Source organism: Oreochromis niloticus, linkage group LG23 (assembly GCF_001858045.2).
Source record: "Oreochromis niloticus isolate F11D_XX linkage group LG23, O_niloticus_UMD_NMBU, whole genome shotgun sequence".
Classification (NCBI taxonomy): Eukaryota; Metazoa; Chordata; class Actinopteri; order Cichliformes; family Cichlidae; genus Oreochromis; species Oreochromis niloticus.
In genome coordinates, this window is record NC_031986.2 from 6,372,930 (window position 1) to 6,400,455 (window position 27,526).

The 27,526-nt window shown below is 42.7% G+C and overlaps 2 protein-coding genes across 4 annotated transcripts; one reads left to right on the forward strand and one right to left on the reverse strand.

Annotated features, from left to right (window-relative positions):
- Positions 1 to 1,010: 1,010 nt before the first annotated feature.
- trak2 (trafficking protein, kinesin binding 2) lies at positions 1,011 to 16,953 on the reverse strand. The gene is given in 18 exon segments (XM_013268933.3): positions 1,011 to 3,559; positions 3,639 to 3,738; positions 3,825 to 4,319; positions 4,472 to 4,764; positions 4,841 to 4,981; positions 5,132 to 5,211; positions 5,707 to 5,844; positions 6,478 to 6,552; positions 6,643 to 6,773; positions 6,881 to 6,959; positions 7,058 to 7,150; positions 7,153 to 7,272; positions 8,101 to 8,217; positions 8,316 to 8,392; positions 9,037 to 9,096; positions 11,746 to 11,934; positions 13,099 to 13,304; positions 16,807 to 16,953. Coding segments are annotated over 17 exon segments (3,120 nt in total). The 5' UTR covers positions 13,250 to 13,304; positions 16,807 to 16,953; the 3' UTR covers positions 1,011 to 2,778.
- Positions 16,954 to 16,971: 18 nt separating this feature from the next.
- On the forward strand, positions 16,972 to 26,275 carry stradb (STE20 related adaptor beta). Of its 3 annotated transcripts, XM_005449970.4 has the most exons (12): positions 16,972 to 17,188; positions 17,572 to 17,900; positions 18,501 to 18,581; positions 21,145 to 21,247; positions 21,341 to 21,462; positions 21,555 to 21,663; positions 21,828 to 21,951; positions 22,072 to 22,243; positions 23,352 to 23,456; positions 23,560 to 23,816; positions 23,931 to 23,973; positions 24,106 to 26,275. In XM_005449970.4, the coding sequence occupies exons 2-12, from the start codon at positions 17,889 to 17,891 to the stop codon at positions 24,292 to 24,294; spliced, it is 1,317 nt and encodes a 438-aa protein (XP_005450027.2). In that variant the 5' UTR covers positions 16,972 to 17,188; positions 17,572 to 17,888; the 3' UTR covers positions 24,295 to 26,275. The 3 variants fall into 3 exon arrangements, with proteins under 3 accessions (XP_005450027.2, XP_025759227.1, XP_013124392.2); XM_025903442.1 differs by lacking the exon at positions 18,501 to 18,581; XM_013268938.3 differs by lacking the exons at positions 16,972 to 17,188; positions 17,572 to 17,900; positions 18,501 to 18,581 and having other exon boundaries at positions 18,894 to 21,247.
- The last annotated feature ends 1,251 nt before the right edge of the window (positions 26,276 to 27,526 follow it).

Here is a 27,526-nt window from a genome sequence, read left to right on the forward strand (position 1 = left end):
TGAATAATAGGTATGAGACATGAAGGAATCGCAGGACATTTTCTCTTATAGCCCGAGAACCTCCTGCTTCAAGGGGATGGAAGTTATCCAACTTTATGAATGTACCTTCCTTCCTCTCTGCAGTCCTGCTTTCCTATTAAACATTCAGCTGAAGCTCTTGTTGCCCTTTAAAGCATTATTGTTAATTAGCTGCTAAATGCATCACAAACACGTGTATAAGCCAGAATATTCAAAATTAAGAATAATACTGAGTTTGGATTCCCTTCATGTGAAAAGCACAACAAAATCCTACTTATTCCAAGATGTTATGGCAAAATGTTAGCTGACATTGTTACAACACTCACAATTATGCTAAATGTCTCTTATTTATGTAGATCAAACCCTTTCGTCAATAAAATAAAGGTTAAATACAAAAAACTAAAAGTGCAGTTACTGGAGATGGGGGGCGGGGCAAGGTCTGGTTGGGAACAATAGCACTGAAGGGTCACAGGGATAAAGCACAAAGCTCTAAGTTTCCTCATTTTTAATGCTATAGCGCAGGGGTCCCCAATCTCAGTCCACGAGGGCCGGTGTCCCTGCAGGTTTTAGATGTGTCCTTGATCCATCACAGCTGATTTAAATGGATAAATGACCTCCTCAACATGTCTTGAAGTTCTCCAGAGGCCTGGTAATGAACTAATCATGTGATTCAGGTGTGTTGACCCAAGGTGAGATCTAAAACCTGCAGGGACACCGGCCCTCGTGGACTGAGATTGGGGACCCCTGCTATAGCGTGTCACATGTAGCATGTACAGAATGATGTCAGATGTTTTCCTACAGAACACTCCCACCTGCTGGCCAATACACAAACTGTATATATCCATGAGATAAAGGAGAAACATATTTTTTTAAAGCAAAGAACCCTTGAAACAAATCTGAATTAGGTTAACAGCTAAAATAATAAATTAGTGTTTTTATTCCCTCTTTACAGCTCAAACCTGAACATCTGTTGTCAAAGCAAGCAGTGATCCTTAAACCTCTTAATCCCACTAAGTGCAACTCATGTCCAAACACAACTTAAAAAAGGAACTCAAACTAGAGCAGTACTAGTTTCCACATACAGCCTGATACCATTAAAAACACACAAACATAAACACGCACACACAGGCAAAACACAAAGACCTGAAGGAAAAGATTCACCCTATTCGTGTTTTTTGCCTGATGTCCCATTTGGTTTTGTCTTTGCCTTCATCCCACCTGTCTGCCAACAGGTGCATGCTGGGACCAGCAGACAAGGTGGTGTTTATGCAGGCGTTGGCCATGGCGCATGGACGGTCACTGGACATCCGTGCAACACAGTAAAACTGTTACAATATTCATAATACTGGCATGTTCAGCTGCTAAACCAGCGAGTGGTTGAAGTCTCCAAGCTTGTCCTCAAGTATTAAGTTAGATCGCTTGTACTCTTCTCTGAAGTCAAGAAAGCAACTGCCACGCTATGAGCTAGCAGGATGTTGTCCTATAACTGACAAGCCCTTGAAACAGCAAGACCCCAGAAGCCCCCCTACTCCCTCTCCCTTATTTTCTTCTTCGTTCATCTTTTAGGGTTTCCGCCAGTGTATTACGAGCTCCTTAAACGCCAGATATTTTTGTTTTTACACAACAGCTACATATATTAATTTAGCTAATACGTCATTAGCCTACTGTTACTGTTAACCACTTTACACAGCCTGAAAAAAGTTGTTCAAATTTAATTGTTTTACTTTCTAGTTGGTATCCATCCACCTATGTCCACTAATAACAGAACCACTAGACTTTTTTACTCTACGCTAATGATGTTTAGCATGATTGGTGCTCTCGCTTTTAAAAGCTGGAAAGCCAAAAATAAACTCTTCAGTTTCTCGTTACCTGTTGTGTGCACAGGTGTGTCACAGCCGGTCAACGGGAGACGGTGTGTTTCCTTTTAATCCTACTGTACACAAACTGCTTGCAATTCAATTACAGCTGCAGCAGGGGGCGCTCATGGCACAGTCCTCAATGAATAGGAATGAATGCAGGTAAATGCCAAAATAATTATTTATGTTTGTAGACAAAAATATGTACATGTATGTTTAAACCTTTGCACACAATATTGTTAATATGTACAAAATGAATCGAACTGAACAAATTTATGACTTTTTGTTTTGTTTTTTTACAGTAAAGCTAATTTTGCCCATAGCATTCAACTAGTGTATGCTAATGGTTCAATAACCGAAACTTCCAACAACATCAATTTACTGAACTCTTTCTATGAAAAATGTGAGAGAAAAAAATGCCTTCTTTCCAGCCTGGGCTGCTTGAACCCCCTATGTTAACTGATATGGCGGAACCCCCGTCTTCTGACATAAACATACTGACACCCTTTTCGCCCTTCTTTCCCTTCTTCTTTTACTTTTCTCTAATCAACTTCCACAAACCTTCGTACACTTACATTTTCCTTTCTTGCCCTCCTCTACCCATGCCTAATATCTAGAGCCTCACCGGAGAACTACTGAGTCTATTTAATATAAGACTGAGAAGAGGATGACCCATTCAGAGGCAAGCTAAGGCCTTTTTAACTATCAGCAAGGCAGACATCCACATACACAGACAATGCAGGGTGGCTAAAAACAGTCAATATCATTAAATTGTGCTTTAAAATTAAGTCCCAAAAAAGGACGGATTGTTCTGCCCACCGGTGCCCTGACTTCTCTCTCCAAAGGCAGAAAGGAGGAGAGATGTGGTGGCGGTATAAAGGAGGGGACTGATGTTCTGTTGAGTTCAACGTTTGGCCGAACTTGGGTAGGAGATAGAGGCAAGATGCCGCCGTCTTTCTTTTAGGTTCCCCCATGGAGGTGGGGGGATAGCCAGGGTCCTGGGGTGAGGAGGAGGAGCTGGGTGACCGGCTGACTTTCCAGCTCGGGCACCAATCATAGCCGGGAGGCTCTGGTTGCGCCTCAGGCCATCTAAAAGGCTCCCTCCACTTGCTGACACAAATGTGGCAGAATCCTGGCGTGGCATTGAAGCATCGGACTCAGAACCATGCAACACCTTGGTGAATCCCAGCTGCCGGAGCTTCTCCACCAAACCAACGCTGGCCGGGTCGGGCCTGGATCTGCCTGATTTGGTGGATGAGATGAGGGCTGGGGTTTCTTGGGATGGGCTTGGTAGGTCAGGATGCGGAGCGCGGCCCAGGTTCAACCCGTAAACGTCTTGGAGAAAAAGCTCTGCGGGCCGTGAGGCCAGGAAATTGTCAGCTGGGTGTTGGCGGGGCTCCATAGGCACTGGGGAGGGGGCAGGAGAGTGGGAGGGCGAGTTGGGGGGCGTGCTTGGCAGAAGCTGAAAGAGGGGCTGCCGGGGGGCGGGTCTCGGGGTTGGAGGAGGGTTGGAGACTTGTGCAGAAATACCCCTCTCTAGGACCAGCTTGGTCAGGCCACTGGGGGGTGCGGGCAGACGTCGAGGGGGGAAGGAGTCACCCAGACTGAGTCTGCAGGGAGTCACAGGGGTGCTGGGACCCGTCCTCATGGAGCTAGGCGTGTTCGCCATGTGAGATGACTGAGAACTGAAAGCAAGAAAAGGAGAGTCTGCGTTAGAACAATAACAGTGTTTATGGGATGATTTTTTTCCTGAAGAGGACTCACCTTGGGGTGACCTGTGTGATGTCACACGGGTGCAGAATGCGACAGGTAGTGAAGGTGTAGGTGGAAAAGGTGGAGCTCTGACACTTCCCTGGGTTTTGGACTGAACAAACAAGAAAACTTCAGAAAACCAAACACGCGCACATTGGAAACGATGAGCAATAACAAGCTACAAAAAGTCATTTTTACCAGAGGAAGATACTGCTGTCGATGTCAAGGTTTGGCTTTGTGATTGGACTCCTGCTTCAGAGGCTCCTGGAATGGGCTGAGGCGATTGGCCGGGTTTCTCCATGGCGTGAAGGGGTGTAGGGCAGAAGTCTGACCTGATGGAGGAGGAAGCAGCTGGACTCCCAGTGGAGAGAGGCGGCAAGGGGACAGATGATACCACATGCTTTCTGTCCTTTTTCTCCTCGGGTGTAGATGAGCAGCGCACGTTGAAGGTGATTCCGCCTTCCTCCTCCTCCTCATCTTCCTCCTCCTTACTCTGTTCTGCTGCTCCTTTCTCCAGGATACCATTCCTTCCTTTTTCTTCATCCTCTTCATCCTCCTCCATGTCAGACAGGTGGTACACAGCGTCCTGAGCCAATGGGCGAAAACCTTTAGTCACTACTCCAGGGTGTGGGTCCAGGATGGTTCCCAGGTGAGGTTTGGCCAGCTGCTGCCAGTGGTGCAGTGTCAGCGAGCCTGAGATAGAAATGTCAACATGTGTTACTGTATACTGTATACTTGATACAACTGTTGTGATTTGGCGCTGTATAAATAAAAGTTAATTTAATTGAATTATATCACCTTGTAGTAAAAGATAATCTTGGAGGTGTCAACAAAGCAAACATTACCTTCCATGGGTTTGACGATCTGGAGCTTCTCAGGCAGGAAAGTCTTAAAAACAGTGGAGGTGATGGAGAGATCCGACAGGTTGGAGAAAGAGGAGACCGCACTGCCCATTGGTGAGCTGGAGCCACTGCCTTCTCCATCCGTTTCCGCCAGGGCCTGCACCTTCTTTTCCCGCTCCGCCTGAAAGAACTGTCGCTCAGACAGGAAGTTCTGGCGGCGCAACGACAGGCGGTGGAGCGCTCTGGTGAGGTCGTTTCCTCCCGGACAACCAGGCTGGCCCACTCGGCCCTCCTCCCTGCAAAACATGCATGTTATGACCTGAAATTGAGCATAAATCTCTTCCAAAACAGAAAATGCTCTTTGTAACTTACCCCTGTGTGGACTGAAACGGCTGCGCTGTCATCACCAGAGAGCTCTGTCCGGAGCCAGGGATTGGCGGGTTTGCTGAAGCTGATCGTAGTGTTGAGGCATTAACAGAGCGGACTGTTTGGAAGACACGCTTCTGGGAAATTCTACAAGAAGATGAGGTCAAAGGTCAGAGACTAGACCTAAAATATAATGCAGACTCCTAAACTAGAGCCCATGAAAAGTCTGGAAAAAAGTACGAGTTCTCCAACACCAACTGTCACCCTCAGCAGCAAACACATTCTGCAGCTTTTAACCTTTGGTCCTGAAAGGCGGTCTCCTCCTCTATACTCAGCTCCTTCCTCATAGTTCCCTCAATCTCTGCTGCCAAGGATTCCTGTAAAAACAGGACACATACGGAGGATTAAAGGTATGCTGTGGATTCAACAAAAGTAATGTTTACAGTCACTGTTCAGCTTAATTCATCCAAGCCTAAAAAATAAATGCACACAGGCCAAAAACTGCAGTTCCTCAAGTGGCCACTTCAGGCTGGCTCCCAAACGTAAGTCAATATCCTATAGACTCCCACATTATACTCAACAAAAGCTTTAAAGAGCATGTCTAAAGCCAGATACAGTTACCTCCTTAACCCCTTAAAGCCTGAAATATGAAATGTGTTGTGCAGTTTATTTAGGTTTTTCAAGGGGAAAAGAAAAATCTCACTGATGATGTAGAACTCAAAAACTCACAAAAAACTTTATGTAACAAATACGACACACTGGGTGTTAAAGGGCTAATAGCAGCTGTATGATGTCTTGTGCACACATGTGCCATGGACTGTGTCTTCCTCTGTGTGCTCCCAAATAAAAGTTCAAGGGTGCGTTTCTCTCACCATGGGGTAGAGGCCATAGGGAAGGTGCCGGCGCATCCCAGCTGAGGGGCTGTTTTTACTGCGCAGCTCTTTGATCTCCTCCTGCGACTCATGGAGCATCTCTACACACTCAGCATTCCTCTCGGCCAGCTCGTTGAGCTGCAGCAGACACGTGCAAATAATAATTAATTAAGCAAGGATATTATTTCAACAGTAATTAAAATTAATGATGTGTTCAGAACGTATTTTACTGGATTACTGAATTTATAGAATTAATATAATTACTGATGAATCGGTAATTTCTCTCAGTAGGTAGGTTGGTAGATATATGTATGGCAGTAATTCCCAAAATGTAGTCTCGGGCAAAATTACTCACAAGTTTGTACAGTTATATATTGTAAATGACCACGGCAGACCCGGGTGCACGTTCATGCTTTGCAACATACTTTATTAATACTTTTACGGTTGCTCTACATCCGCACCCAGAGCTGCAGCTCTCCCGCTGCCAGCTCAACATAACAACAACAACCCCAACCACAGGACCCAGTATAATAATTAAGTCGGCGGGGCGTGATTGCAGATGCCGTGCAGGTGCGTCCGCCTTCCCTGCACGGCATCGCAGGCCACGCCCCGCCACATATATTTATATGAATTTATATAAAAAGTAAAATAAAACTGGGAATAGGAGGTGGTTAGTTTGTCATACATCATATGATCACATTTGCATCTTTGTAGAATAATTAAACTGGTCTTGCCCTAAGAATGAACTCGAACACTCATATGAGACTGTACCTCTGCTGTGAGCTGTCTCTGAGCATCTTTGGAGGCCTGCAGGTGGATCCTGAGCTCCTCTTTCTCCAGAGCCAGCTGGAGATAAACAGCATCACACCAAGAGCGTTCACACACTGTCCCAGCACATACAGTAGGTAATCAGTGCTAGCAGTTAAGCTTGCCCACCTCCTTCACTCTGTGTTGCAGCTCGACTATTTGGGAAAGCAGCTGAGCGATTTCCTCCTGGTGTCTGAGCAGCTCCTCATTCTTCAGAGACAGCTCTTCAGTCAACGAAACCATCTGGCTGTTGGACTCACCTGAACCCACATGTGATATACACAAACACACCAAAGATCAAATTCAGATGCCTGATCTGTAAAAGTTCCTTTTGAAGATAAGTTTGCAAACTTCAAGAAAAACTCACGGAGCTCTTTGACACAGTCGCTCACTAGCTGCTGCTCCTTCTCCTCATAGGTGATGGTGTCTCTTTTGAGTTGACAAGCCTGTTTAAGTCAAAAAAGATCAGTTTGCAACAGTGATTATACTTCAACATCTGCTTTTGATCGAGTGCTGGAAATTTGCTTCCTGGAGAACGACATACCTCAGTCCTCAGTGCCAGGTTTTCTTCCTCTAGCTCCTGCAGCTTGCTCTGCAGGGACTCCAGCTGACTGAGTGCAGCGGCGGCGGTTCCCCCAGCGGCTGAGGTTGCCGCAGTGGGGTGGACACGCTGGAATCAGTCTCGCTCTCCTCAGAGGCGCTGGCCACCATCCGCAGCAATTCATCCTTCTTACTGAGCTCATGTTGCAGCTGATGAACCTGACCAATGTGGACAGTTTAGGAAAAGTGATTAGTGTTTACAGGATGTTAACATTTTAAAGCTCTCTTTTTCTAGAGATACAAAAATCTAACTTTCATTTTTTTGGTTGAAATTTAGTTTAAAGCTGGAAAGTGAATGGAATATTTGTATGTATACAGCAAACATGCATGACTTGTGGCAGAAATACCATTTTATTGAAATAAAATGGTATGTTATTTTGGCTGCAGATGCATTTAAAAAATAGTACATTATTAATGTATATCAAGCATTTTTTGGTCCATGAGATATTCAATTCAATTCAATTTTATTTATATAGTACCAAATCACAGCAAGAGTCACAGCTCGAGGCCCTACAATAATTCCAAGAAACCGCAACAATCAGAAGACCCCTATAAGAAAGCACTTGGCAACAGTGGGATGGAAAAACTCCCTTTTAAGAGGAAGAAACCTCTGTCAGAACCAGGCTCAGGGAGGGGCAGCCATCTGCCGCAACTGTTAACTAGCTAACTAACTATTAGGAAAAGGTGTACCACAGGGATCTATTTTAGAGCCCCTTTTTTTATTATTCAAATGTCTAAATGCTTTATTCTATTTCTCTTTTAAAAACCTATTGCAACAATATCACTAGATCATGCAGACATGTTGAAGATGTAATTTAGCCTTTAAATCAGCTGTGTTGGATCAAGGACACATGTAAAACCTGCAGGACACCATCCCCTTGAGGCCTGGAGTTCCCTCACCCCCAATTTAAATGATCATACTATCACCCTCTCTTTATGTAGCACAAAACATTATTTACACATTTTAAAGTGAATAAAACCAGTTACCTGATCTACAGACTGTGCTATCTGCTCCTCTAAGGCCTCATTTCGCTCCTGTAGCAGGTGGTTCCTCTGTAAAAGTGACTGACCAATCCGAGCTGCCAACTCCAAATCTCTGTCCCGCTGTTCAAAGAGAACACAAGGCACCGAGGGTTAATCAGTTAACTAGCTGTTGTTTTCTTAGCTGAAAAAAAAGATCACAAATGAGGTCAACGCCCTACCTCAGCCAAAAGGTGTGTGACCACTTCAATGTCATTGTAGGTCTTGGTCATCTGCTCCACTCGATCGGCACTGAGGACTGGCCAGAGGGAAAACGTTAACTTTTAGGCAGCAAACAAGCGAAAACACACACACACATCTAAAAACTCTAGAATCCACACTCTGGCATGCACACTGTGCATCCAAGCAACTCCACACAAACATGAAAATAAAATCAATTACTGGACACGTCTTTAACATGCATGGTCTACTACATAATAAAGAATTCTGACCACAAGCAACATTAGGAGCTACTTGGCTAGTCACACAACATCACCATTCTTTACACTTTTTAGCATCTGATTATGGACGCGTGGTCCAAATTATGTCCACTAAATTGCTAAATGATTATTGCTGGAGCAATAATTATGCAACACGTGCTAGTGGTCTGAATTTAAAAAGAACTTTACTTTACAGTGAAAATAACAACTGTACTACAAGCTGACTACAGTACACAATACAGTACTACAGTAGGAAGCAGAAGACCTTTACTATGCAACTCTCTTGTCTTATTGTCTACATGCAAAAAGTGGAGAGGGGCTCCCACTCAGTGGCCTAGGAACGGATCCTAGATCAAGTTTAAGTAAAGCCATTAGTGGCCACACTTTTGACAGAAGCCCCTCTCTCACACTTGAGCTAAATGAAGTTCCAGAGAAGAACAGGCAGGTAGGAAGAGTAGGATACCTTTGGAGAGGCTCTGAGAGCCTGGGTGGGAATAAGAAGGGGGTTCCAAAGCAAGATATGCTAGTGAGAGAGATGCAGAGAGAAAAAGAGGGGAAAGTTCAGATGGTGTAGAAGTAAACCAGCCTGTTTTAAGACAGATGGATAAAGAAAAGGAAAAGGAAAGCGACAAACACTGGCAGAAAAATGAAAGTTTCAATAAACCAACATCATGTAGAGATATTAGTTTGTTGAGAGTCAGAGAATCTACACATCGATTAGTCTGGTCCGCTTTTAGCACCTGAGTGGGTGTCACCAGCGCTGCACAGCTCAGCCTTCCACCTGTTCAAAGAAAAGTGGCAACCCTAATCATTGAGCCATCTGGTTTCAGCTAGAAGCCCTATGCCTTTCTATGACACAGCGTTGCACAGATTCACATCGGACTCACTCTCTTTTTTTCTGAATAAATGTAGTGTAATAAAACAGTTTCAGCAGGGATTAAAAGTAACAAGCTGAGCTAGGCAGCTGCTCAAATGGATGAGAGCATTCATCCAGTAATCTGAAGCCTACAATGACCTCTGAATCTGGACACTGCACTCCAACAACCAGCGGGTAAAAATAACCTCTGCCCAGCACGGCTATCCTTGCTACTGTTACAGTGCATACATAATGCATATAATGTCTCAAGTTACTCTTCCACACACCAACACACAGACAAAAACATACACTAATACCTTTACCTGCTGCTGAAAGTATCCCATCATTGTATGGGTTATGTATGTCCATAGTCTGGCTTGATCATGATCAGATGGTGCATAAATAAAATGAAACTGTTTACACCACATGCTGATCGCACAGTGGGAAAGCAGTGCAGGTTGTATTGACTTATACAAGGCAGTAACTGAACTCTGGCCACAATAAATTTCATAACAGCAAAGTCCAACCTCTGTTTCGTTTTGACATAAATTCATTAACTACAGACACACAACAGGCCAATGAGTGGTCAATGTGTTACTTGTTAAGTAACATGAATCTCCTGAGTCATGGCTGCTTGAACCTTTGGCATCAATAAACTCAACGCGTGATTATACAACAAACTCAATTTCAAAATGCAGTGTGAGGAATAAATGGTACAATCATATGGGTGCACCAATATGACACCTGGATCAAACTCAAAAAGCTTATCTCTTTCAAATCAATTCTAGGTCGCTCTATGTTTGCTCTGTCATGAGCCGGCAGAAATGCACCGGTTAATAACTTGGGTTAATAACTCATGCAAAGCCACCGGAATTGAGCATAATAAGTACCCTTTATTCACATCTTTGTATTTTCCCAGACAAGAAAGTGTTACGACTCAAATCATAGAGCGTAAAAACCATCTCATCTCTTGTTGTCAGGCTTTGGAAAAGAGATGGGACATCGTCTCGTCGAGCCAAATGACAAGATCCTCAACGGCCATTAAATTACAGTATAAACTCTTCAAATTTCACAACATGACACTAAAACCAGGATACTTGATACTTGTATAACCATAATGGAGTACTGAAATATTTCAGATACTAAAGCATCAACTGCAAGGTCTAAATATGAGTGTCAAAATCAGACCTCTCTAAGTGTTTTCACACACCTTAACATGCCATACCCCTGCACGTGTTATTAATAGGCTGTGTTTAACTTTGCAGAAGTGGAGCAAACAGCACCATGAAACTGAGACTCCTTCAATGTCCAATTTCCTCACATGTGCAACTAAAACACTTCATTCATTACTTGTTTTTTTAAAGTTACTATTTATTTGAGAAATGTTCAAATTGTTGGTTTGTTATTACTTTTGTTTTACCCTTTTTGTGCATGACTTTCAAACTGTTGTATTCTGAAGCAGGTATACAGATCAAACATTAATAAAAGGACATCATGAAACATTCAGTGAACTGAAACAATGAAGATCTGCTCACATTAAATCAAATAATCTTCAAACGCAGGAAGCAAAGCGTTGGCAATTATGAGAAAAACAGGAAGTTTATCCTGTCTCGTTCCAGCAAACTGCAACCTGTTTAAATGTAAACACACCACCAGATTTGCCCACTTCCTTTCTAGTAACACTCACACACGCACACACACAGACACTTTGCCCTCTACGCTGTCACGTTTTGCCTGACCTTGCTGACATGCTTACTGAAGCTGATGCCTCTCTCTCTCTTTCTGTCTTTCAGACATGTACTGAGGACTGAGCCTGTGCTCACCTTCCACGGCAAACTTATCGTACGCCTCCTCATTGTGGATGTTTAACACTGGCATGTTGTGTTTCCTCTCTTTGCTCTCTTGTCTTCATCCTCTATCTATCCACACCGCCTCTCTTGTTACTGTCCCGTGACTCACTCGGGCTTTGGTTTTGAACTCAGCTGCACTTAACTGTGCTGGATCTTTCTCTCTCTCCCTCCCTCTCTTTCTCTCTCTCTCTCACACACACACACACAGACACACACACACACAGTGCCAGAGCCACACAAGCAAAGACAAACAGACACAATGACGAATGCTGTGCGAAATAATGTCCACAGTAAATCCCTGCGACTTTAATTGAACAGCGCCACATAAAAAGAATCCCTCACGTGCCTAATGCACACACACACACACACCATCTGCTCGGTTCTGTTGTACAAGGCTTAACCAATCAAAAGGAAGTCTGCAAAAGGAAGCTGCTTTGCAAAAATATAACAAAACGTATATACTTACTCATGTAGCGGAAAGTCTCCTCGGCCAGCATGGGGGAGATGGCGCTGTTCCCGGGACCTTCGTCCGGGGAGCAGCTCGGGGAAACCACCCAGTCCTGACTGTCCGACAGGTACACGGAGCCAGAACCGGCTGAACCGGAGCCCACTGAGCCGGAGCCATAATTCCTCCCGCTGCTCCCCAGCCCCTCGTCTGGAGGAAGGCAGGAAAAAAACTCATCACCAACAGCTGGTGGCGCAACCATTACTGTCATTATTGTTGGGGTTTTTTAATGTTGTTGTTTGTTTTGGGGTTTTTTTTATTAATCTTCAAGTCAATAATAGTTGACTAAGTCTCTGTGTCTCCTATGGCAACTGGGACAGGCTTCAGCACCTCCGGGCCCTTGAATTGGATAAATGGAAGGTGGATGGATGGATAATCTAGTCTAAAATTGTCCATAATGACAGGCATATGATGAATTCCTTACTTTTTGAGAATTAAACAATAAAAAAGTCAAACAAAAGAGTTGCTCTATCACAGATCTATTGATAACAGAACATAACAAAGTGCTTAGGCTGATTTAGAAATAGTTTGAGTCCACTGATGGTCCAGCAGAAGTTCACAGCACTCTTGGCAGTGCATGCAGCACAAATAGCAGATGGCAGTGTGGAGTCAAGCAGCCCTTCCCATTTTGTGTTTTCCCTAACACCTGGCTCACTGGCCAGCCTGCCCTTGTAGCAGTTCTCGATACCAATTAACTGCTTCTCCAGTGAATTTCCAGTGAGTTGGATGTACTCCAACTGTACCAACTAGGACTGCAGCTTCCCTTTAGCCCTGGATAGCTCTCCGATTTGAATTAGAGAGATGTTCAATGTCACTAACCGCTCTCTAAGATGGTGCAAATGAACTGATTATGCTGTTTAGTTTTTTATTTCCCACAAAGCACTTGAAAAATCAATTATTTGCCACAAAAACAGACAAAAAGTGTGTGGGCTGAGGTATTATCATGGCACAATAGCATTCCATTAAGTTGATAAATGAAGAGGGATGCTTTTATTTTGGCAAAGCTGTGCAGCTCCAGTGAGATTTGCGTGTGGGCTGATGAACAGTATGTGTGTGTGTGTGTGTGTGTGTGTGTGTGTGTGTGTGTATTGTCTTGGCTCAGGCACTGTACAAGCCAATGTCCTTCCACTCGAACAAATATGTGGTTTACTAGGACAAACAGAGCTAAGTATAGCATCAGGCTTAAAGGCACCACATACTGTACCTCAGGGAGACCTGATACTGGCAAAGCAGCATTTAAAAATGTGCACAAAGCAAACCGGTGGCCGTACTGCAGCCTTTGATATATGATATTTATACAGAAAACCATCTCACCTGTCTCCGTGCTTGACTCTTTCTTGTCCACCGCCCGGGGTTTGACTTCAAACATATCCCGTCTTTGGAAGGGGGGAGTGGGGTGGGGAGGGAGGCTCCCCCACTCGTGAAAAGACAAAGCTGGACAGAACACGGGAGCTGCTAGTGGCATGACATCACATCCTGTTCCTGTGCTGACAGGGCGGTGTGCCCACACACACCGCTACCTGAAACAGACGAGAGAAGTGTTAGTGGTCTCACAGATGAAGATGTGTGACCTCCGCAGAGGCTGAATGAGGGGCAGTATACATGTCCAGGTAACATGTGCAGCTGGTAATAAAGCAGAGCCACCCACAGTGTTTGATTTTTGAACCACAGATATCATTTTCAGGCAAGGACAAATCTAAAATAAATGCTAAAATGCTAACGCTAAAAGATTTCTTCTACTTCTACTAAATAAACTAAAGGTGAGGCGCTGAGATTTTGATTGAAGAAATGTTGTGACAATAACTCCACATACAGTTTTTAGGGAGGGGTGACATAGAGCCGTCCCACATCCTGTTGCCTGTCTCTGTATGAACTCTTCCAAGCTTTAAAGGGATGACCGAAGGAATGAGACAGGATGTGCTGTCTTAAAGGGATGGGACGTGCTTCAAGATATATTCTTATTTACTTACACACATCTTTAATCTCAATTAACTGGCTGCTGTTGGAGTCATGAAAAACATAAAAAAGTCAAAAGTTTGTCAGTTTGCCAGACTACATTTCCCATGATCCAGTTTGCTTGATTAATATAGACGTAATATAAAAGATGAACACAGATTCCAGCTCTAAAATGTGAACACAGGATCTCTATTAACAATATGACTATGACATCATCAGGGTTATTTCTGTGGACTCTAGCCCTCTACAGTGGACAAAGGAGATATTATACAACTCTTTCCAGGAACTGAGCAGCACTTCTGTCCAGTCAACTGACCTTAATGTGTAAAAGTGGAGAAATACATTGGTTAGAAGAAAGGTCAAGAAGGGTGTTTTCAGCAATTGCTATCTTAGTAGCTATCTTAGTAGTTCAACATGACAAGCAATTAGAAAGAATCTAGGTTTAAAGAAATTGCATATTGCCTCCCATATGGAAAAGAAATAGTAATAACTTATAAAAGACTTGCATAAGATGTGGCCTACTTCATATAGTGAATCATATAAGGCTTATATGATTTACTCATGAAAGTGACCACTTTCTCATTACTTTCATATATTGTTTTAGTAAGTATCCAAAACATACAAGTTTCATTTGTATAATTTTTCAAGGGATCTTATATCTGTTTTCACTCTTGTATGCTTTTCATACAAGTTTCACACAAGACAGATACAAACTTTATAAGATTCATATATATCTTTTCCATATGGGCTAACTTTTCAAATCCAGGGGTTTCTTCTATCTTTCATATACAGTCTATGAAAGAGACATGCTAGGAATAGGCTGAGTACCTTTTGCATCAGCAGCCTGTGCATACAGAGACACACAAACTCTGTGTGGGTGTTTATCAGAGAGCATGCCTGTGGAAGGACACAATCCTTGGGCAACATTCATACACGCCTTACATAACAGTGACGCTTAAACAATCATCTCCATAATAGAGGAGATTAAAGGAGATGAGATGCATGCAACGCTACAGCCTAAACTTGCTGCTTACCACTAAAAGCCTGGGAAATATACTGGACTTGCCCATTAATGACTAGTTGACTGATCCTAGATTTCAAATGATCATATTAGGCCGTGGAGCAATTTTAAGCACAGAATATTGCATGTGTCAATCATTAATATGAATCTCTATCAAACAAATGCTTCTTATTTTCTCTCTCATTTAAAATGCCTGGACTGATGGTGTCCAAGTGCCTCTGAATCACTTCATGACTGTCACAGGCAGACAGCTTCCTGACTAAGCACTCAGAAATTAAATGGAAATTTATCGTTCATTGGCTAGGCTCATGCACACAAATACAACACTCTCTGGCTTCACTGTGACCACTGCTACTTAAGAGAGGTGATGGTATAAAGATGTAAAATCCACAGCAGTAAGGAAGCAGCCCTGAAAGTAACACTTAAACAGACTCATCACCGCATCACTACACACAGCACGAGTCTGTCCGAGCTCTTCCACAGGGACTGTCTGCTTACATCAGCCTTGCGCAGGCTTCACCTCCCTTCATGTCTGATCTACACCTTCAGCTCAATGCTCAACCTGACTTTGTTGGTTAGCTTAGAATGATATCTCTTTTGACATTTTCCCTTACCAGTTATTGGCCTTGCTTGTTAATCACCGCATCTGCACTGAGCCCATGATAGAGCGGACAAACTAGAGAGGGCATGTGCACAGGGGAGGCAGTGCATTTGATTGACTGCACCAGGGGCTTTAGATGCATAACCAGAAATCCCTCACAGGAACATCAACATTCCTTGTCATGCCCGGCCAAAAGGAATTAAACCAAGTCACATACAGCATCATGAAATACTAATCTGATCTGATCTGACTGCCAACTATAATCTAGATCTGGACAGATAAACTCATTGGCTGATACTGGCAACGTATGTCATCCAATACGCAGTTAAAAGATTATATTATCTTAACCACAACAGCATGCAAAAAAAGATGCTTGGGAGAGTATTATCTAGAGAGTATTTTTTTTCTCGCTGAGTGGCTCCACATCCGTTGTTTACGATGCGATGTTATCAGCACTGTCTGCACCACAAGGAGCAGAGCAAGATCATAAAAACCTCGCCACAATCACAGCAAGCAGTCAAGCAGTGTAAAATAAAGCAGAAAATTTTAAACAAATAGCCTTGTCAATGCATTCTCGAACAAAGGTTATGGATATATATGTAAACTTTTTTTTGCATATATCAGGTTCAGATTCTTTTAATACCATAAAACATTGATAAACTCATATAAATCTATTTCACTATGACCCCAAACAAACTCAGTATCTAATGATTCACCATGAACACGTTAACTAAGCAGAACTTAGTTTGAAAATAACCTTCAATTTGAAATGCTTTGCTGTTTAGTAACAGCACAGACTGCCTCCCCTACAACCCTACGCATTATGTGTTACACAAGGTGCTACATGAATTTGAATTATTATTGTTATTAATAACAGTATTAGTATTAGTAGTATTAAAATGCTTAACCACATGAATAAATATGAAAAAGCTATTCTTCAATTTGGCATCATTCATTCAGCTGATAGCATTTAACAGGGAGTTGTTGGGATAGTTAGTTCAGCCACTGCAGACATGAAACTCTTCCTAACCCAAGCTTTCCTCTTGGAACCTTTATCTGCTGAACTCTCCAGAGGATAAAGTTAAGCTAGCGAATGAACCGTAAGATATTGCACACCTGTCTGTTTGTTGAGCTGACCATTAGCTAAAATTTACTCACCCCGTTCTTTAGTTATACTTTTGTAATAAAGGCTAGTAAGAAGGTTATAAGAGATTTATATAAATAGATGCGAATCAAAGTTAACAAAATGTTTTGCATATCGGCTAACAAAAAAACTGTAAATACGTTAGCTAGCTTAACCATCCTGTGGCTGGCTGACAGCTTCACTGTTGCTCATATCGCGTTAGCCAGCAACCGCGAGCTTAAACAATCAGCATCCCTCCCGCGTTGACCGTTATACATTATAGAGCTTAAAACACATTTTATTAGTTACAATGAGGCTTACCCTATATCAGTATTATTCCAAATCATTGGCAGTTCCAGCAATACATGCGGTGTCTGTCAATCCCTTCACCAAAGCCTCACACAATGGAGGGGAAGCGAGGGGAGGGAGGGCAACAAGCGGTCATCAAGTGGCGACAGAAAGCCTAATGACGTCTTTATTCAGCGTCAGCAGTCTGTGTCAAATTAAAAGTCCTCTAAAAACATTTTCGCTGTGGCTTATTATGCGGTTTGTCATTAACAGTAAAACTCGTTACTTTTCCCATAAAGTAATACAAAATGAAGGAGCGGTGTGAGCTGTAAACGCTAAGTCTTTCAGGATAGCGGGGTGTCCTTGGTGTTTTTGCTTTGTTTATGTGAAAGCGCGGAGCTGCTGTGAGGTGAAGGTAAGCTGCTCCTTTTCTTTCCTCATATAACTGCCAGGTTTTACTCTAATGCTCAACCAGCCAAATATATATTTTTATGAATGTCCTCCGCTACCAAAACAAAAGCTCCCGTAAATGTCCTGACATTTAATAATTAATCCGTGCAACGACTAATTATCTAGTTAAAATGTGACAGTTAGCTTAACAGGCATATTAATTAATGGACGACAGTAGAATAATAATCATCCACTGCTTTTACTGAAATGGCTGCAGTGAATGTAACATTGAAGTGGGGATGAATTTGATTGCGAAATGTGACACAAGGACCTTACAGAAGAAAAAAAGAAAAAAGAAAGAACGAACTATAAACAAAGAAGTTAATAACAGAGCACTCTGTTTTCCAGGATCACCCCAGCCCTCAGTTTTCCCCAAAGCTAAAACAGCGACTCTCCTGAACGGGGACACTCGCTGGCGAATTTCCATTTCCATCAGCTGATGCAGCCAGGTAAGCTGCAGCCTGGATGGATGAATGGCTGTGGCTAGATGTAATGCTGCTGCTGCTGGCTGCTTTCTAGTCTAGTGGAGGTGTGGGGTGGTGGGGGGAGATTCTTGGTGTGTCTCACATTACATTGCTGCGCTCCCTCCATCGCGATCGGTCTCCTGCAGCCTGCGAGCGGATGAATGCCCGAGCCTGTGGTTTTGCCATCGCCAAAAGGACTCCATGTCTTTCTTGGTAAGAATATCGCTCCGCATGTGTTTTGCGTGGTTGATGCCCTCTGGTGTAGCTGAATGGGTGACCTGTTACTTGTATAGTCACGAATCAGTTGTCTCAAGCCGGTGCTGGGACATGCTGAGTTCAATTAGTCTTCTGTATAGACATTCAGAAATACATTTGGCATCAGCTGATTTCAAATCAGTTTTTTTGTTAGTTTGTGAGTAACACGAGCAGTAAGGCTGTTATTACACATGTAAATCTGAGAAGGTTAGATATTAATACTGGCTACCTGTGCACATCCCTCACATCTAAATGGTGCATCTGATTATGTATGCAGCTCTTCTCTCACTCTATTGGGACACATAGGCTGCCTCTTTGCTGCCTGTTACCATCACTCTAACTCTCTCTCTCCATTCACCATTTCCGATAAAAAGCCCCGGTGAGAGTGCGTCCACGGCCTCTACTTCCCCTGTGCTTGCTTCTCTGCCTCATTTCACTCTGACCCCATCCAATCCCCCGCTGCCTGGCAGCACATCACCCTACACTTTCCACCCCCCTCCTCCTCCTCTTCCTTTAGAGCATGTCTCACATGTGCTCCTCCTCCCCCTCCTTCACTAGGACTGTTCCTGCATCTCCCACGCTCAGGTCCAGCCCATGGACATAGAGGAGCGCTATGAGGACATCAGCCACCAGTTCCTGGTCAGTAGCCAAGACTCTGTCAGCATGGAGACAGGCGTCACACTGATGCTCTTTCATCGTATCATCACTGTTCGTTTGTCACCTGTCTGGAGCTGCTTATTACTTACTCAGTGTTGTTAAAGACAGCTTTAAAAGAGGATGAAATCATTTTAAAGATGACCTATTATGCTCATTTCTAACCTCATTTTTTTTCTCTTTGAAGTTTGAAATTAAAATGAAAGATTAGATTAGAAAAATTAGGTCTCAATGTAATTGTCCATATATATGTATGTATATATATATATATATATACATATATATATATAAAACAGGTTGCTTTAGGACTGGTAGGCAACTGAGGTTGCTCATGACTACATTAATATGTTTAGACTGACTAGACCTGCAGAACAGTACAAGTGTGCAGTGCAAGTCCCTACACCACGTTATACAACTTTCAAATATTCGTATACCAAGATAGTAATTATGCCATGTTTATAACAGCCTAAATTTACATATGATTGACTTAAATTCTTATTCAACATTTACAGGAGTCTGAACATTTTTGCCTCCTAGATGGCCAAAAATACACTGATAAGTGTACATACACTCACCACATTATTAGAAACTTCATTAGACCGTGTTTAATGTGGTCATTCATTAGTGAATTAATATGTAACTTAATAGGTTCCCTTTAAATCTAATAATAATACCTGAGGCTCCAATAAATTAGCATCCAACGATTCCAATGATGCAACTTTTTTTTGTTACATTTTGAATGCTCTGTTATATTATACCCTCAGGTTTTGGGGCGTTACTATGACATCATCAGACTTTACTCCAAAGCTCCTTCCCCCACCTCTTCACCAAAAACATTAAAATTTTCCAGTCTAGATGCGTTCTTCTATATTGAGTACTTCATATTTAATATGCATTATTAGCAACTTAATAATAATTATGAATGTACAGCTAATGTGTGATGTCACTTCCTCTTGCTGATGCAGAGTAAATCCTGGGGTGGAGTGTGTATCCCTGAAATCAGTCCAAGACATACGCAAGTGTCTCTGTGAAACAGACATCCCCAGAAAGCCTCTGCATCACTGAAACTCCCAAGCATCCTCCCCTCACGCACTCCCCTTTGTTCCTCTCTGTGTCACAGCGCCACCTGCTGGCAGCCACCTCACACAGTGCGGAGCAAACTAGAAACCCAATGTCACTGTGACACTTCAGCTCCTTTGCGGTTGTAGATGAAGAAAGATTGTAGGCAGCTGGTGGCTCAACAAATGGAGGAGGACAGGAGGAAATCCTGCCCATTGGTATTATTTTACATTAGCTGCTTGCTTCCAGTTTGTGAACACAACTGGAACAATTTCAGTGCAGCCAGTACAGAAATTAGTGGGAAAATGTTCAATGAACACATTGGTGCTGTGTTCACGGAAAACATATTTGAGACTCGTCAAATATGTAAATGAATGTTTCCTTCTGCTCTGGGCTCGACTGCATTCCCTTTAAAACCTTACAGATGTTTAGTTGTGTGCAAAGATGGGATTAATATTTGCTTGAATCAGGCAATCATTGCATTTAATTTACATTTAAATGAAATAATTAGGAAAAAGTGAAAATAACAGAATAATGATGATTCTTTTTTGCAGAAGAGATGCATTAAAATATTACAAAGTAGTGAATGTTGTAAATTGTGAAGACTGACTTTAGTTTGCTCTATTTTTTTCAAAGTAAGTATTGCATGTTTTACTACACAACATGTAATTGATGTCTTTAGCTGTGATCTTTCCAGGATAAACTGTTGCATTTAGTGAGTTCAGTCCCTGCTGAACTCATACACTTCTATTGTTATTCAGAGACTTTACACCCTCGCGCCTTTTTTATCTTCTCATGCATGGTGTTTAGGCATGCTAGTATCAACAAAGGTAGATTTTATTCAGTGCTTAAACTCTGATGTCATCTGAAACAGACCTACTTCCAGGGATTCCTCTCTTTAGTAGTTTAGTCTGCTGTTTTTTGTATATTGTTGGACTATCTCAGTGATTTAAATACCTTAGATATGAAGAGACGCCCAAAGTCAGACGTTTCAGGATAAAATAGTTAGGTCAAAAAGCTTTTTAGTCTTTCCATCAGGCTTGTTCCAATTTCAGCACCAACACTGCTTCATAAGCACCAGAGAACAGGATACAGTCTGTGTCGATTACATGTCTGTAAGGTTAATAAGACTCGCAAGTTTATAAAATCTTCAACAAACTAATTTTGTTTGCAACATATACACATTTGTGCTTATAAACACTAATGATTTATTTGGGGTATTTGTGTATTGCATGACTTTTCTTAACCTCTTAAATACACAATGGCACCTCTGCACTATTTGAAAAGCCATTTGCCAAAAAAACCTTAGACTTTGCACGAGTTATGACAGAAACAGAGTGAGGAGCCAAATATGAAGACAGTCGCAGATGATTTCCTGTACATTTTAATCTGTGTATGCTCTCTCCTGAATCATGTTTTCTGTTCTGCTGGCCTTGTAGTGAGGTCACTGACATATGTTTTGCGGATGTTTGTGTGTGCATCCCTGCAGAGCTGTGACGGTTCTGAGTACACTCTGCAGGGCCCAGCGGGTGGGGATGACATCACAGGGTTGTCGGCCGAGCCAGCCCACTACCAGCTACTGTCAGAGCTGGGTAAGGAAACATATCCAAGCATAAAAACGAGTTAAAGATCTTAAAAAAAAAATAGCAGTGCAATTCACTTCATGCCGACTTACTGTGTCACAGGACGGGGCTTCAATAATCTGAGCCAGGTGAACATGGCTCGCCACATCCCTACTGGCCAGCTGGTGGCCGTCAAACAGACCAACCTGGACGAGTGCACCGAGGAGGAGCTGCTGCAGCTCATGGTGATCGGAGCACTACATGCTGTCATGTATTTGAGATATACGCGGTTGTACACGTGTCTTTATCCACTGGATATTTCTATATTAAATCCCAGAATGAGGTACTGCTGTCCCGGCTCTTCCGTCACCCCAACCTGCTGACTTCTCGCCTGGTTTTCAGCTCCTGCTGCCAGCTGTGGGTCCTGACACCGCTCATGGCTTACGGTCAGCCACAACCACACATCCACAGCGTTTTATCCTTTTATCCTAATGTAGAAGCTTTTGTGGCTTTTTTTGGTTATTTTTCCTGTGCTGTGATTTTTATAATTCTAGCACTAGCTCCATAATTAGCTGCTCAACTGGTCTCTTCCCTCTGCTTTGTTGTGCAGGTTCTGCAGATACTTTACTGAGGACATATTTCCCAGATGGAATGAGTGAATCCCTGATAGCGTACCTGCTGTACGGTGTGCTCAAAGCATTGGAATACCTGCACAGGATGGGCTACATTCACCGGTCAGTGGAACTTACAAGACACTATAAAGCTAGGCTATAAGACAGCATATGTGTTAGAAGGGGAAGAGTATTTGTATCTTTTGTAATGTGTATTTTTTACACCTATATCTCTCCTCTCAGAGGGGTGAAGGCCAGTCATATCTTGCTGTCAGGGGAGGGGCGTGTTTACCTCTCAGGGCTCCACAGTGTTTACTGTATGATGCGTGAGGGCAAGAGGATGAGGACCGTGTTTGACATGCCCCACCACAGCCCGGCACTGCTGCCCTGGCTCAGCCCTGAACTACTGCGACAGGTCGGTGTCACGCTTCCGCTTCAAAGTGGATTCTGCACATCCCCAGCTCCAGATTTTTGCTCTGCCATACCTTGCATAAATCATAGTTTAAAATAATGCAATAGTCAGTGAGACTATCTGATATCTCTATGTTGGTGTTGTTAAACGTTACATCTGACCAATCACATTGTATGGAGCCTTTGTTTATAGAAAATTCTCTTCTGGAACAAACAATTTCTGGTGTTTTCTTTATTAGTTTATACAATATGATACATATATTATCAAGATAGGTTCCTGTTAGCCAAATTTAGGTTATTCATGTTGGTTTGCTAATGATGGCTTTTCAATTCAGTTCAATTTTATTTATACAGTGCCAAATTACAACAACGGTCACCTCAGGGCGCTTTATATTGTAAGGTAGACACTACAATAATACATACAGAGAAAAACCCAGCAATCACATGACCCCCTATGAGCAAGCACTTTGGTGACAGTGGGAAGGAAAAACTCCCTTTTAACAGGAAGAAACCTCCAGCAGAACCAGGCTCAGGGAGGGGCGGGGCCATCTGCTGCGACCGGTTGGGTTTTTAATAGCATTAGCGAACTTCTTGGCTAATGCTAACTGAATGGTCAGACAACATGATTGGTCAGTTAAAATGACCAATGATGATGCAGAAACAACACCAACACAAGGATATCAGATCAGATCTTACTAGTGCAGCGCTTTGGGAAGAGTGTAAACACATGTTTCAGTAGCTAAAATTTACAGATGTTCCCTAAAACAGGTGAGCATGCCACTTCATCAGTGAGCTCCTCGCTTGTTACATCAGGTTTCTAAACACCAAGATAGTCCAGTGGTCAACGTCAAAGTGGCTACATATAGAGTCCACACAACAATAGCCAAACAAACGTGTCTGTGTGTAAGAGGGCTCCTCACCCTACACACATGAGCTCTTTTAACTTAATTCCGTCTCCATTTAAGCCGAGTTTGGTCCTGTTGGCTGATCAGTAGGATGGTTGAAGGTTCTATGCTTGTCTTAGATGACAATATTTAGAGTGGATCAAAAAAAAAATTTTAAACTAAAATTTAGCCTGTTATACATTTCCTCTTTGGTGTTGTCCTCAGTAGGACCTGCACGGTTATGGAGTGAAGTCAGACATCTACAGTTTGGGCATTGTGGCCTGTGAGCTAGTCAGTGGCAGGGTGCCTTTCCAGGACATGCCACCCACTCAGGTAATCAGCTATACCCAAACTGCTCTAGAAGAATGTGTAGCTACACACAAATGTTGACATCGTTGTCTATAGTTTGTGTCAGTGTGTGAATCTTGCCACTCAGATGCTGCTTCAGAAGCTGCGCGGTTCCCACTGCTGCTTGCTGGACGTGGCTCCCTTCCCGCTTGGAGAGCTGGGGGGTTTGAAGGTGTCGCGCTCTGGGGTGGACTCCGGCATTGGAGAGAGTGTGGCCACGGGGAGCCTGACGCACAGCACCACCGCTCCTCCCACGGACCGACCTCAAAGCCCTGGACCCAAAAACCACTCTGCCACCCTCCACAACCTGGTCCAGCTGTGTCTGCAGCAGCAGCCTGAGCGCAGGTGATTTCAGTGAAACAGCAGTCAGATGGAATTAAAAAGAAATACAACCACATTCACCTACAGCACAGACACACAGACTTTAATACTGGTGTTGGTTCTGTTTGTCTTCCACAGGCCATCAGCATCTGAGCTGCTGACCCACGCCTTCTTCAAGCAGGTGGGTTTCTTCAGTCAGACGTCTTCTTTGAAGGCAAAAGTCCAAAAACAGAACAGAGGCAATAAATTTAAAAGAGTAGGCTTTTATTTTGAAAACTGGATGTTTGAGCAGGGACTTTCTGTTCTGTTACAGGTGAAGAGGCACACCAGAGACTCCTTCCTAAGTCTCATGTACCCAGCAGTGCCCCTCGCCAGTCCTGAGGACCCTCCAGTATCCAGCCCCCCACCCCTTCCTGTCATACTCCAGCGTCAGCCACCGCCGACTCCACCGAGGCCGTTTGGGATTTCTCCTAACTGCAGCCTCTACACTTCCATTGACTAGCAAGCCAAACACAAGACAATCAAAGCAAAGCAATGAGGCCAAATTCTACTGTGCTTTTAATTTTTATTGTTAACCCAACTCTCTGAGCCTTTTTAAATCGTTTTTGTAGCTTTCTTTTTTTTTTTTTAATGTTTTTTGAAGGTGACTTTTTGGGTCACAGAGTGGTGAGGCAACTGTGAAGGTGCTGGAACAAAGAAGCTGCTCTGATTTTATAGTAACGATAATAATGGACCGTCAGCGAGCGAAAGGAAAGAGAAAAAAACAAGTTGCTAAAAAGCCCCCCTGAAAACAGCTGTGCATATGTTTGTGCGCATTTTGTTGTTTTTAAAGTGTTATATCCATGTTTCCATTTCTTTTTTCAGGTGGGTGACTCTGGTACAACCAAGAAGTTATTTCTTAATAGTAACCACTTTTTGTAAGAGATCATGTGTGTGTTGAATTTTCTTTAAAGTGGACCTGTTATGCTCTGTTCATGTTGTGCCTAAAATTGACCATTTCCACTCTACTTAAGCCTATTTTGTTCTGATTGGCTGCCCTTCGTTAATTCCTCTGTGCTCACAGCCTGAGATGACGGTATTACTTTAACATGATACAAATCCAAGAATAGATCCATTCGCTTCTGCTTATCCTTTTCAGGACAGCTGGGATATCCCAGCTGTCATAGGGCGAGAGGCGGGGTACACCCTGGACAGGTCGCCAGTCTGTCGCAGGGCCAACACACAGGGACAGACAACCATTCGCACTCACATTCACACCTAGTGGCAATTTGGATTATCCAATTAACCTATCCCCACAAGCTGCATGTCTTTGGACGGTGGGAGGAAGCCGGAGTACCCAGAGGGAACCCACGCAAACACGAGGAGAACATGCAAACTCCACACACAAAGACCCCGGCCTGATGGTGGAATTGAACTCAGGACCTTCTTGCTGTGCGGCAACAGTGCTAACCACCGTGCCACTATGCTGCCCAAAAAAAGCAAAATAGGTCCACTTTAAGGCACTGTGTTTATGGACTGTGAATAGTGAAAGGTACACTACGTTAGATTTAAACATATGTGCATATATATTCATCTGTGTTAGAAATGTTCAAATTCAGAGCTGAAAGCAGATTTGGGGGGAGAATATGCATGGTCCTCCAAAACTTGCATAAGAATAATCACATTTTAAAGTTTTCTTCAGTGACAAAGTAAGTCAGTATAAGTGACCTTTATACTCATGGGTACACTGCAAACAGAAACTGCTAATAGCTAATCCGGCAAGCTTTTAACGGTTATTTTGCCAAAACGTAAAAATACTGTACAGCCAAAAAAAGGTTAGTCTGCATACCAGTTAGCTTGCCTGTAGCCAGCTAATTTGTTTCATGACAACTCTTTACTGACCGTTTTGTTGACACCAAATTTTAAGAAAGGTTCTTAAATTGAGGCCTTGGTTATTCCCTAAAGTTATATATATATTGTTGTCATATACTTATTTTTTTATATTCAAAAATTAGACTCTTTGGTTTTACCACAGGCTACATTGTTTAAAGAACAGAACAACAAAACAACACATCCACAATCAGCTGTGTAAATACATTCCTGCTGTAGGCTTGAACATATATGCACATAGAGTTCCTGTATAGTATCCTTAAAACCTGTCATACATCGGGGGGGGGGCAAACTATGCTATGAACAATAGAATACGTGAGCAATAGAATATATCTAGTGTTCCATGTAGTAGTTAGAAACCACAAGTAGAAATAGAAAAACAAAGTTTCCTGTTCCGATCATGGAAAGAAGATTTCTACTGTGCCCTATGACCACTTCTCCAATAATGCCTTTCTGTTTTACTGAACCGTGCATTTAGAATACAGTGATCTCTCTGTAACTGTGATTAAGTGTACTGTGTATGAAAACTGTGACTTACAGTACATATCAAATATGGTAGCTGTATGAGCCTTATATATACACGTGTTATAAAATGATACCGAATGTTTTGCCAACTTGTCCTCATGAATCTTTTTGCAGTTTTTGTCTTTTGGTGGTGTGATGGTTGGCACTATTGCCTCACAGCAACAAGGTCCCAGGTGGGTCAAACCTACCAGCTGCGGCCTTTCTGTTTGGAGTCTGCATGTTCTCCCTGTGCCTGCATGGCTTTCTTTTAGTACTCCAGTTTCTTTCCACAATCCAAAGACATGCATCTTAGGTTAAGTCGTGATTATAAAATATGTTATGTGTATGTTAGGTAGATAAAGTGCTTTAAGGTGTAGAATAAAGCACTGTATAAATGTATGGTGCATGTGACACTCTGAATGTGAGTACGCTGCATTACGTTGTGAGAGACGTGTTTAATACTAACAAAAAAATTAAGCTGGTTATTTTTTGAACTTGAAGAAAATTAAGTAGCAAAGTGGTCTGCTATTATATGCAGTGCTCTCTCAAAGTTAGGTAGGTACTACAATACTAGAGGGAACTCCAACAGGCCTCTCTCATAGATGTTCTGCTGATCATCTTGGAGGAACACTTGGCAAGTGTGAGGAGAAAGAACTCCCTTTTAACAGGAAGAGACTCCCAGCAATGCACAAGCTACAGAAGTAGAAGAAAATGTAATGACATATAATAGTGGCATAGAAAGACACGGAGAGTGAATGGATGGCAGAGGAGAGGATGGAGGATGTTTTAAGCCTGTTGCAGAAAAACTGCGGGATGCTCTCATCCTTCAGAATTGTAAGTGATGCATTTATATATTCTGTAGATAGGACTTTTTCTCTGTGTCTTTGTTTTAGGACTTTTTAAATTTCAATCAATCAATTACAGATACCCCTGATCTCAACTTATCATGTATATTAAGCAAATCTGTCCACAGGATCCATTTCTTCCATTCCAACCTCTCCACCACCATGGGCAAGCCCAAAGGGTGTCAAGGACAAGATTGTAGTTCTCCACAAGGCTGGAATGGGCTACAAGACCATCAGCAAAAAGCTTGGTGAGAAGGTGATCAGTGGTCAGACGAAACCAAAATGCTTGGAGGAAGCAAAATGCTGACTATGATTCAAGAAACACCATTCCCACAGGCAAGCACGGAGATGGAAATATTATGCTTTGTGGCTGTTTTTCCTTCTAAGGGTACAATACAGCTTCAATCCATTGAGGGGAAAATGGACGGAGCCATGTACTCTTTAATCTTGGATGAATACCTCCTTCCCTCAGCCAGAACACTGATAAGGGGTTATAAATGGGTCTTCCAGCATGAC